At 29.7% G+C, this 12,648-nt stretch overlaps 1 protein-coding gene across 1 annotated transcript; it reads right to left on the bottom strand.

Annotated features, from left to right (window-relative positions):
* Window positions 1–4,423: 4,423 nt before the first annotated feature.
* On the bottom strand, window positions 4,424–11,982 carry LOC129907231 (cilia- and flagella-associated protein 61-like). The gene is made up of 17 exons (XM_055983331.1): window positions 11,869–11,982; window positions 11,491–11,748; window positions 11,269–11,423; window positions 10,987–11,122; window positions 10,789–10,921; window positions 10,146–10,294; window positions 9,989–10,084; window positions 9,804–9,916; window positions 9,492–9,742; window positions 9,154–9,428; window positions 8,891–9,086; window positions 7,065–7,273; window positions 6,801–7,010; window positions 6,206–6,747; window positions 5,000–5,172; window positions 4,658–4,942; window positions 4,424–4,567 (listed from the first exon to the last, which is right to left on the bottom strand). Exons 1-17 carry the CDS (start codon window positions 11,895–11,897, stop codon window positions 4,550–4,552), a joined length of 3,228 nt encoding a protein of 1,075 aa, XP_055839306.1. The 5' UTR covers window positions 11,898–11,982; the 3' UTR covers window positions 4,424–4,549.
* Between the last annotated feature and the right edge of the window lie 666 nt (window positions 11,983–12,648).

Consider the following 12,648-nt stretch of genomic DNA (forward strand, 5'->3'; position numbering starts at 1 on the left):
CTACGGTCGGTATAAGAACGTTACTTCAAAATTTGATGGCTTGTCTAGCATCTCCTCAGGTTTCAATTATTTATTGGGGTATTTATTATACACTGAGGGAAAAAACGCAACGCAAAATGTTCAACGTTGATTTAATGTTGAAAAAAACTAGCATGAAACATCTTTAAATTAAAATTGAAACAACGTAAGAAATTTTTTTAATTTTGTCAGACTTCAGCTTTTGTTGCATTTGTGTGATACACTTATTCCAACTGTGAGATAGCACGTTGGTAAAGCATTCGCCTAGTAACCCAAGAGTTGTAGGATCGATCCCCAGTTGGATGCTAATTTTTACATTTCTGTAGCAAACCGGAAAAGATCGCACAAAAGCTGTACAAACTATATTTTTTTCTTTTGAAGCTTCTAACACAATCTTTAAGTATTGGTTTATCGAAATAGTACGCCATATTTCTAATAATTTTCACCAAAAGTTTTTAATTGGCAGTTAATGTTGAAAGTTTGGCTTTTTTTGAAAATAGGAAAAGGAGATGGCACATTTTTCTATGGAGCTTGGGCCCAGTGTGTTCACTAACGAAATTGGTATCAAATGAAAGGTGACGGTAAGCACATTACGTGGGTAAAATATTTTCAAATTCGTTAGTAGGGTTTTGGAGATATTTGAGTTTGAAGTTTCGGATTTCACAATCAAGATTTCAGGTAATTTTTCGAACAGTTAATCGTAGAATGCGTAATAATGGGTATACAGAAATAATATTGGTATCAAATGAAAGGTATTTCTCTTGTCTATAAATCTGTATCAAAAGTTTTTTTCTTTATTAAAAAAAATAATACATATTAGGTATTTACTTCTCAAAAGGTGATTTTTTTAAGCGAGGCATTTGGCACATCGAAATATCAAAATATTCAGTGGTGACATGCACTGTTTTTTGCAATTTTTCAATAGCTTAATGTGTTACCTTTAATTCTATATATAAAATAGTTCTTTAAAACATACAAAAACCTTATAATAAGCAAAATACACAAAAACGCACTGAAATATGCCTATTAAATAATAAGAATAGAAACTATAGTTCAGTCAATGGGGAAAAATCTGGAAAAAGCTATGACGTCAGCTAAGATTGAATGCAGTATTGAAGAGGGGTTTATCCCAAGTAAAAATCTCAGATTGCGTATTGTTTGGTCTTGTGGGGCGACCGCCATTTTGAAAAACGCATATGTCTCAATATCTCGAGAACGACTGGTCGGACAGAAAACTAGAAAAGACTTTTTAGATTGGAAATTAGTTAATCTTTCTTTTTCTAGTACATCATTTTTCTTTAGGAGTTATTATTTCAGAGTTACACTACCGAAAATTGTGTGTTTTTTGATATTTTAAATATTTTAAACAACCCTTAGAGTTAAGTGCGGAATTACTGAGAATGAGATACTTTGCGGTTCTGTTACTCTGAAAGTATAACTCCTATAGAAAAATGATGTACTAGAAAAAGAAAGATTAACTAATTTCCAATATAAAAAGTCCTTTATACGCATTCTACGATTAATTGTTCAAAAAAATAGCTGAAATCTTGATTTTGAAATCCGAAACTTCAAACTCAAATATCTCCAAAATCCCACTAACGAATTTGAAAATATTTTACCCACGTAATGTGCTTACCGTCACCTTTCATTTGATACCAATTTCGTTAGTGAACACTCTGGGCCCAAAAATGTGCCATCTCCTTTGTGTAAAAACTACGAAATTTAGAAAAAATAGTTTTTCTGGATAAACCAACGGGGTTTTAATTTTTTTGCTCCCTAAATATCGAAATAACTTAGTAAATAATGAATTTATCGAATTTTTGAAAAATATGTGTTTTATTATATGTAAAGGCCAATCGATTTAAAGCTTAAAAGATGGAGTATTTTCCTGTGCTGTCACAAGGTTCTTATTTTTTTAAAATTTTTTTTGTTGTATACAGGAAATTAAGTGGTTAAACACCAAAACCATTTAAATAGATTTTAGACAAATTTTTGAAAAATATGTGTTTTATTATATGTAAAGGCCAATCGATTTAAAGCTTAAAAGATGGAGTATTTTCCTGTGCTGTCACAAGGTTCTTATTTTTTTTAAATTTTTTTTGTTGTATACAGGAAATTAAGTGGTTAAACACCAAAACCATTTAAATAGATTTTAGACAAATTTTATATATTTTTTACATTTCTAATAAAATTAATTAAAAATTAACCTTTTATATTTATTTTTATAACAAGCTTTGGCAATCCATACGTTCTAACACGTTGTGCATCTCTTGTGGGGTTGTGTCTCGTCTAGTTGCGTTGTGTTGCGTCGTCAGTCGTGTCGCATTGGCCGTACGTTAAGCCAGAGAGTTCACATTTTTGACATTTTATGCGTTTTTGACAATGCGTTAGACACTTTGTCCGAAATTTAAGCTTAGGATGTTCAGTAGACTATAACCATAAACAAATCAGAACTAAGAGATTTAAATTACGGTCTGATGTATAAGGTTACTGTACTATAAAGTAGTTTAAAAATAAATCTATTTTACGAATTGGATAATTCTGTGCTGTCTACCAATTTCTAACAATAGGTTTTTAATAATAACAAAAGATAATGATACCTTGCTATCAATTCAATTAGGTGGTGGATATGAATAGAATAAAAAGATCATTCATCACGTCAGTTTTCATAAACCACAGCAGTAATTATTGAGTTAATTTAAAAATAGACTAACTGCTGCTACAGATAATGAAGAATAAATAATAACATTAACATCCAATCATTTTGTTGAACATCCCAAATTGATGTCCAAATGTAGGATAGCGTGTTGCTGAAGTAAAAGTTTGCTCATCTTCTGTTTTTTGTTTTTGCTATATAGCTACAAACTGCAAAACTACACAAAGAAAACAAGTCCACCTAAAAAGAAGCGGCTTTAATTGCTTTTTTTTAATTCAAGACGAAGATATTCCTACTTTTATGTGGAGACTACAATAATAAGAAGATTTTCCTCATAAATTAAGTGGATTTCATCCTAATTTAAGTCGGAAGTCATCTTTGCAAAAAACCATATAGAAATCCGCTTGTTTGTTCCATATTGTTCTTAAAATTTTTACTTGACTCATTTTGATATTGTAAATTCGGTTGATTTAATCGATTTAAATTGAACCCATTCGAAGAACTGTTGATACTGGCTTATTTAAGTCACTTAATTTCCGTCCTGAAAGTATTGATTGAATCTCACCGATATTGCCAAATTAACTTAATGAAACTTGACGAAGGCTGCATAATTTATTATTATGGCGGAAAACATTCTAACGATTTAAAATCTTTCAAAATCTAAACACTTTATCACATTACATTACTGTTTCCAAATCTGTATTTTTTTAATTTAATGTTCTTTAGAGATTAACTTCTCTTTTTTTAAACATCAACACTCTAATTGAATCATATAAAATACAAACTGAATCAAATTATGCCTCTATATTAGATTGTTAAATTAAAAGGTATTTCCTTTAATTAAATAAAATTACTCTAATTGAAACAGTAATTTAATTTAAGGTTGTTTCAAAAATATTAAATTGCTAAACAAAACCGCAAATAAAAAACTTAGGCTTTTATGCTTGAAAAATTCATAACATTTGATTTCTCTATTACAGTGTTAAGCCTTCCCAAAATAATATAATACTTTCATATTTCATTTCATGAAAGAAAAATAAATATACCGAATTATGGATTGAAAATAGTATAGAAAAGTTTATTTATGTATTTATATAAGGAAGTCATAGTCAAAGAAATTTATTTGGTTAATATGTATTATATGCATTTTTTTAAATCTTGAATTTCATTACTTTGGAAAATCATCAGGAAGTGCATAATGTGAATGAAGTGATTTCCAGTGCTTTTTAATAAATTCGATCACATCATTTTGCATTACTTCATCCCTTTTTTCCTTCTTGAGTAATTTAAGGACTTCAGTCTTTTCCACCTGAAAAGATTTTATCATAAGTAAAGTAACAACTTTTTGTATACCATATAGACAAGACATCTATGAATGCTAAAAGAAAAGAAATGTATAAATTTTATCATCACAAAATTATAACAAGACTTTTTTGCTTTTCAAGAAACAATCAAATGCAAAGAAAGCCATGTGCATGATGAAGCCTCGAACTTTCATCTTATTTGGCTGTTTTATAAAACACTAGACCTGATAACGAAAATAAGGGAATCATATACCTTGAAAAAATTTTAATATACTTAAGAAAACAAAAAAAAAAAACAGTAAAAATTGCAGGGAAAATTGCTAGAAAACGAATTTTTAATATAAAGAAAACTCGAGTTTCAATCTACTTTTAGTGTTTCCATAGTGTACCTACCTTCCTTTTACCTCCGAGAAACTCTGTCACACTTTCGAGATTCTTTTTTCGAATAGTTTGTCTCAACAATTTAAATTGATCATGCAATATAGCTGAATATTGATCCTGATGGAAATGATCCAATAAGCTTTCGATCTCTCCGCTATCGCATTTGGTTTTTAAATTTTTGAAATATGTTTCATGTAAGCCGTATATTCTGTAGATAAATTCAAGGTTTTTGTACTGTAAATTATATTAATTTATAATCCATTTGAAACTTGAGAATATTTTTTCCAAATAAACTCACCTTTCTAGTCAAACAAGTAATTTCAAATATAATGCCATTTTGATCAAGATTTAATCGGCAATATTCACCCTGCTTGCTGGATGAAGTTATATCTTGACCAAGTTCAAGTAACTGATGATCCATTCTATACTGTCTTGAAATATACCGACCAGGTTTTCTTAAACCTCCATACACCCAACCATTTAAAAGTTGAAATTGACGAAAAATTGGCTTGACGAAATTTACTTCAATCATATTTAATTCTGATCCAGTTTCTAGTTTTTCTTCCATAAAATTCAATGCAAGCTTTAAGGAATCAAACTTGTAGAAATGAAACTCATAAGAGACATTTTAGATTCTTACTTGATTTCCAACTTCAGATTGATTAAGAAATTCTTGTTGGCTTTGGTTGGCTAGTAAAGATTCTTGGTATTGAGTTATTCTACCACATGCATAAACAAATGGAATATTTGTCTTTGATTTCTCATCAACAACAATACGGTTGTTAAGAATTTCGATTTGAGATTCCATCAAAGCTGTTGAAATAAAAATGTTGTTTTGTAATGAGTAAATTGTCCCTATCATTTAGGTATACAAATTAAAAAAAATTAAGCGAATGTCTAATTTGAATGTACTAAATTCCACTTGTAAAAAAAATGATAGGTTAGATTAACGTGACTATCAGCAGGCGAGCCGATGCACTCAGACCATTATTTAGTCTGTTGTGATACCACAATGAGTCTTTTATGCGCGGATCTAAAAATTCGGTTTGAGGGGGTCACAGGATTAAAAAACTTACTTGCAAAATAAACAACAAAAATGGTCAAGTAGCCAACTTGATTTATTTTATTAAGAAGTTTTTTTTAGAAACATACCTAAATTTTTAAAGTCGTTAGAGCGACTTTTAAAGAAATTAAAAAATCACGATTCTAAAAATATAGTTGGTATGCCATTAATTGTAATAATTTACAATCTAAGAACCAAGATTTAAAAAAATATTCCGTTTTCGAAAATTTAATATTTAAAAAAATATATATAGGTATTTTTCTTAATCCAAAAAATTAATTTTTCAATATTTAATTTTTTTTATTACCTAATACAATCAAATTTTTGTTTAAAAAATCTGTTGAAATTATTGAGGTTGTCATTTAAAAATAAGTAAGAAGTTAAGAACCGTTCTTCACTGTGTGAATCTAGTTCAAATGAACGGAAATCACTTTGATTTAACTGTTTTTCGGAATGATTTTGCGTTGAAGACCATCATTTTAAAGTGTAATTGCCGGTTTGGAAATAACCTATATTTTTGCAAAATTCTTAAATGGAAGATACCTTAATTTTTGGTTCAATTGTACTAAAAGTACTAAAAATAAATAATAAAGGTGCTACGAATGCACCGTTTTGGGAGCTTCTTTGAAGCGAATAACTTACTGAATTGTACATGTTCTTCAGCAAACTTGTTTCAAAAATACTGTCATGTACCTAATAGTTATTTTATCATGGAATATTATATGATTTTTCAACTTTTAAGAGTTTTAATTTAAAAAATGTGTAAGAAATCAAAATACTTACTTTCTCGCAGGCTTTGTGGAAAATTTCTTATATGGAAGCTTATGAAAGCTAAACATTTCAGAAAGATTTTACCAGAATTGGATTCAAACACAACACTTTCAATCTCTTCTTCATTTGGATAAAGATTCCAGTCAAGAAATTTTAGATTTTGATAAATTTTGACACCAACTTCTGTCTCTTTTTTATAAATCCAATTTGTCACATAATCATCATCCAATGTTGCGGGAAAATCATCTATTTCGTTGGTTGGTATAACAAGCAAAATATTTGATGGTTTTATTCCCAAATCAATTAAGGTGCCAACACATGAATGAGCCATCACAACAGATCCATAAATCAAGAGTGGTAGCTCTATAGAATTCTTTTTCAATTGTTGTATTTTATGGTAAAATATTATCTTTTCCAAGCGATTGTTGATTTCTATATAGTTGAGAGGTGCAGTTTTGAACGATTTTGGAGAACTATACACTGAACTGGACATTAAAAACAATTGATCATATGGAACTTCTGTTCCATTTTTCAAAATTAATCTCTTGTTGTCCCTGTAATTTTTATGATTGTAAAGAAAATAATTTGAAATTATTGTATTACAAACCAATTGATTTCTTCTAATTCTCCTCCAATAAAACTAACCCATGTTCTAAATTCCAGTTTTCTTAAAAAATCTGCAGAAAATTTGTCATTAGCTTGGAAAAACATCGACTTTTGCTCTTCAAAGGATCTTTTGTCATGTTCAGCTTCAATGAATCCATTACATTCAGTTATTACTGTTATGTTTAGACATTGAATGCGTTGACAACTTTGGCTTTAAAGTAAAGTTTAGCATTTATCAAGTTGAACAAAATGTTTGAAAACATACGAAAAAAATAAAGTCTTGAGGAATCCCTTGCATGTTTCGTTGAATCCCACAATTACTATTTTATTTTCAACTTGAGTTCTGGCCATGTGACACATTTTTATGTTGATGTAGTAAAGAGCATATGGATCAATAAAGGCATCGTAAATACGTCTTCTTGGAAGCAGAGGAAACATGTTTAACAGAATACTGTTAAGTATTGGTTTGTTGGACTAGAAAAAAAAAAAATAAACAACCATAATAAATATTTAAACTTAAATTCAATCACATGATCGGTACACCCACAGCAGTCACAAATGTTTGTTTTTATTAAAATTCTCAGAATGACAAACAAAAGCTGAATAAACAAAGATTTAAAATAGGCTATTAGCTTCTAACTTTGATGATATAACTCAGATTTTGATCTAACTTTTTGGCAAATGCTTCAATTTGTATATTATTTAGGTTCCAGAAGTTTTTTTTTTTAATTTTGTAACTAATAAGCCAATGTAGGCACGCGAAGATTGTGTTAGGCTGGGCTCTGAAAACCGGTTAAAACTGAAAATCGTATGAAAAATCACAATTTTGCTTTTAGTTTTTTTCGATTTTCTGAAAAATGACTAAAATAATTTTTCATACGATTTTCAGTTTTAACCAGTTTTCAGAGCTTGATTAACGTGATTATATTGCTGTTTTTATTTAACTTCATTACATTGCTGTTTTTATTTAACTTCAGCTGGTTAAAATTGTGCGTTGGATTGTGGAGAATAGAGCTGAATACTTAGTTTGAAAAAAGTGAAAAGTGATTTTATCCACTTTTGAAAAGTCAATCCCCATATATTAGTTATAGGTAAGTTAATCTTACAACAAATTGTACATATCGCACCCTCAGTGCAAAAGAGCGAGAACTCAAAAAAGTTCATTTCGAGAAAACGCTTTTGCAAAATACATACTGACTCTAAACTTTCCCCTATAACTTTCCATGGGACAGCAATTTCCATAATGTCAAAGCTCTATTACAAGAACCATTATGTTTATTTTGTAGTTTTAATAAATTTATTTTTTAAAATTGTTTAAATTAGGAAAGAGTTTGACTTTTAATATAGTAGGAATTGGATGAAGACAGTCATAATCTTTCGAATTTTTCGTTTACGTTAACAACAAGCCCTTCAAAAGAAAGATAATTTAAAAAGAAACATTTCCTCATCATTATCTCAAAAATGTCATTTTTTGACTTTTCGCTCTTTTGCACTGAGGGTGCGATATCGTCGGTCTCATGAGAAAACCTCGTAACTCCCAAAATCAAAATTTTACAGGAGAGACGAAAGAGTAAACGAACAACAGAGTAGTTGGGAAGAAAAACGCTGTGCAAAATTTGAATTTAAGTCTATTTAGAGTTTTCGGAATGACCCCAAATTTTCTGGGTTGCTCCGCTGACATATTTTCTAAAGAATGGCATTCAAAAGTCATTTTTGAAAAAAAAGTGGAGTTACGAGGTTTTCTTATGAGACCGACGATATATAGAAAATTTGCAATGAAACTACGTTAGAACATTATTATCTTAGAGATAAGAAAAGGATTTCCAAAGATAAATCTCATTTACCTATTCACATCTGTAATGAACATGGGTCACTGTGGCGTATGCGTAACATTTTTTTTTATTGTTGTCTTTATTCGATGGTGCAGCAATTGAAGTAACCAATAAAGCAATTGTATTGTTATGCAAACTAATAACACGTAGTTGAAGGAGAAAATACGACACTAAATTACCTTTTTTGTCGACGTTTCGAAACATAATTTGAAATTACGAAACTGAAAGTTTTTTTTTTATTACTTTGAATTGAAATTACCTCTTGTCTAAGTTTGTAAAATATTGAACAGCATCCAGTTAGTCGAAATATTTCACGGGTAACATGTACCCATTCCCATATGAATGCCGGATGCAAGTGTAAATACTTCAATTCTCCTGATTGCCATTCCGGATATAGGTCATCATCATTATGAAGAACATAATTTCTTCTAAATTCATTCATTAAACAGTTTGTTCTGTTAAATAAACAAATTTAATTGATATTTGATTTTAAAGAATTAATTGATTTTTGTTTATAAAAACCTTAAAACAACAAAACCAATAACACAACCTCCACAACGGATTGTAAGTACGTTAAATGTTGACCATTGATTAGTCAGATATTCCTCAATTGACTGCATTATGTCGGCTACATTGTATATGCGGCTTCCCTTGAACGCTGAATAACACAAAATACTTTCTACATCGGCAATATCTTGTCTGGTCAATTCTGAAAGTTCTATTTCAGTAAGAAATGAATTTCTATGAGCGACGTACAAGCAATCGGAGATTTTGCATCCAACTCGAGGAATAGCACGCTGGGGAAATAATCAACTTTTACATAAAGTGTTATTGTTGAAAACGACATCGATCGGTCATACCGAGAAATATTCTAAAAGAAACCCATTCAAAGAGTTTGATGAAGCCTCAGTTGAGGGCAGCGATATAATACAATAATCCTTATCAGGATATGCAGAAAAAGAAGACCCAATCAGATCATATATTCTTCGAGGATCTATTGTGCTGCTCAATCCGAATAACTGAATAGCAAATACATTACCTAAATCGGATTTTTGTGGTGCTTTGATGTATTTTTTGGTTTCTTCTACGTATGTGTAAGGAGATCTCAAATCTAGACAGAAAAGAAAGCAATTTTTAGGAAACTGGTTGAAATTTGGTTTACAATATTATACTAGTATTTATTTGATTCCATTTTCTGAAAAGATTTCTTGGGTATTCTTCTTCAAATTCATTAGAATCATCGTTTGAGTCATTGGAGCTCGTATTAATGTACATATTGTTAAGACTAAAATGTATCAGTAAAAGGAAAAAGATTGCGAAAAAAATTCATTTATTTTTTTTTTTATTTGATTTTTACCTTAATGGCTCTTTTGGGGAATTGATGTTCTGTTTTGTTTTTCTATCATCATAGATACTATCAAAAAAAATATCAGATCGTTTTCGAATTAAATCTCTAGAAAAGATAGAAAGGTTATGCAAACATATTTAACCTTTTATACCAATCTTATACAAACATAACACTTTTTGTTTTTATCGTATCTGTGTGTTGATTTTGAGATTTTTTTATGAAGTTACCAAAAATTGTAGTTTCAAAGTTTTCTCCTAAAACCTTTTGGTTTACACGTGTATTCAGCCACATCATACCAACTGTATTGTTTAAAATCTAAAAATAAGTTTAGAAAAAATTGTATACTGAGTAATGAATAAATTCATGGAGAAAAAGACCACATAAAACAAAGCGGATTTCTGTATGGTTTTTTGTCAAGATAACTTCAGTCTTAAATTAAGCGAAAATACAATTATTTTTATAATGACAATTTTCTTATTTTTATGATAAAAAATTTTCATCTTTAATAAAGTGGATTTCCGCTTAATTTAAGACGGAATTTATCCGAATCTGCATTTTTGGACATTTTGACTTTAATGTGTCATTTTACTTGTTATTGGTCCCTCTATTCACTGCGTCAATCCCAATCCTCCATCTGTTGCCTAGAAGCCTAAAATATCATTTTTTGATGCACGAGTTTCCATAAGATTGCATGTGTTTCCAAAACTTTGAAGCCGTTTTTCTCAAAACTACAATTTTGCAGATTCGTGGTTTTGGCTTTGTGCCCACGATATTACCTATGTATACGTTCATTAGAAAAATAATCATACCTCTGCAACAATGATTGCTTCCTCTGGATCGTTGCGAATTACTTGTTCAGCGATATAGTATTCACCCAACTCTAAACGAACTCCTTTTAATTTTTGATCAATTATTTCAACTAAATCATCGTTATCCTCGACTCTGAAATGATAGATTTTAAGATGATAAATTCTCGATTAAATAAAGATTTCTGAAAAAGTTCTTACAAAGCACGACGCAAACGCATTCTTGGAATAATGTTATATCTTTCGCAAACGAAAATTGATTGGCTCAACCTGTTTATGGATTTATCAAGGGAAAATATTTGTTTACTATGAACAGCCAGTATGTCCTCGTAAATAGCTGAAAGAATACTATTTAACTCAAAAGTCCAGAATCTGAATTCAAGGTTAAGGATCAAGCCAAAAAGAGAACTCAGGAAAACTGAGCATTCAAGGTCTTTTTTTATAGTAATATCGACTTGTTTTAAAATTTTAGCTTAAACTTACAATCAATTGGTGGTGCAACAGTGCATATAAACTTAATTTTTGGTTCTCGAAGAAACATTTCTTCGTAGATGTCTTTTAGAATACTGTTGTTGTAAGGATCATCTACTACTAAGTACGTCAGAAAAAGAGTATTCCCATAGGTAATCTGTGTTAGCCTTAAATCAAAACGAAATTTAATAATGTCGTCGAAACGTTTCAATTAAAAAAATAAACATCATTTACTTGAAATGAAATTGTATCCATTCCAACCAGCATCCTTTTGGAAGAGCACTTACATTTGGACTGTTTGCAATATTCACATAAGCAGACATTTTTCCAGATTCTTGTTCAACTACTAACGAATAGATTGAATCTCTAAATTCCAGTTTCAAATCGAGATCGCCAAAAAATTTTAAGGTGCTGTTTTTGATACATGTTCTTATGACTTTTAAGTCCTCAAAAGTTGCATCTCGAACTTTAGTCTTTGGATTTATAAAACATCTATGTAAATAGCAGAAAAACAAAATATTTTACAAAAGACGATTTATTTGTACATATTAAGGCACTATTTTAGAGTCTAAATGCAGCAGCAAGGAGAAAAACAAATTTTTTTTAACATACGTAGTAGATTTTTTACGAATCCTTGACATATTTTAGATGTTTATTTAAAAAAAATTATATTTGGTATTTTACTGTTGTTTAATATTTATTTTTGATTGATTTTTCAACTGTATTTTTGATTGCGCAAAAAAAACATAGTTAGATACGTAGTTAGTACCTTCTATGTACTATGTAATAATCGTACCTGTGACGCACTGCTAGTATCACCCGTTTTAGTGCTAATCAGTTAGATAAGTGCAAGTGCTATGATCTGTTAGATTAAGTTTTATGTCAGAAGAAACTGTTGACATACTTTTTTTCACTTCAAATTCTTTGATGAAGTGCAGTGATAGAACATTGGATCCGAAACAATACATTTAATCCAATTTTCGTCAAACTTAAATCTAAGGATAAATGGTTCATGTTAAAAAGTTTCCTCATGCTCATTTAGAGGCTATATATACCATAATTTGTTCTATGAAAGCCAACAAAATCTAAGAGGATTTATATCCTTACAAGCTAATAGATCAGAATCAGAATTTGGGCATTAATAAGCTGATATAGAATAATAAAATCATTGTTAACGCGTCTTTGTACTTAAGATTGTATCTAATAAAGTTGGATACATTTTTCAAATTGAAATAATCGGTCCAAAGAGTACGAATTTTACCAAGTACTCCCTGAAAAAAAGAAATGGTAGGTTGATAAAATTTTGTGTGGACGTTTCATATACCTATACCATAGAAAAATAATAAAATATGCGCATCAAAATATTTCGGGTTAAAGGGTGTTTTTTTTTTA

This window comes from Episyrphus balteatus, chromosome 1 (assembly GCF_945859705.1).
Source record: "Episyrphus balteatus chromosome 1, idEpiBalt1.1, whole genome shotgun sequence".
NCBI classification, from domain to species: Eukaryota; Metazoa; Arthropoda; class Insecta; order Diptera; family Syrphidae; genus Episyrphus; species Episyrphus balteatus.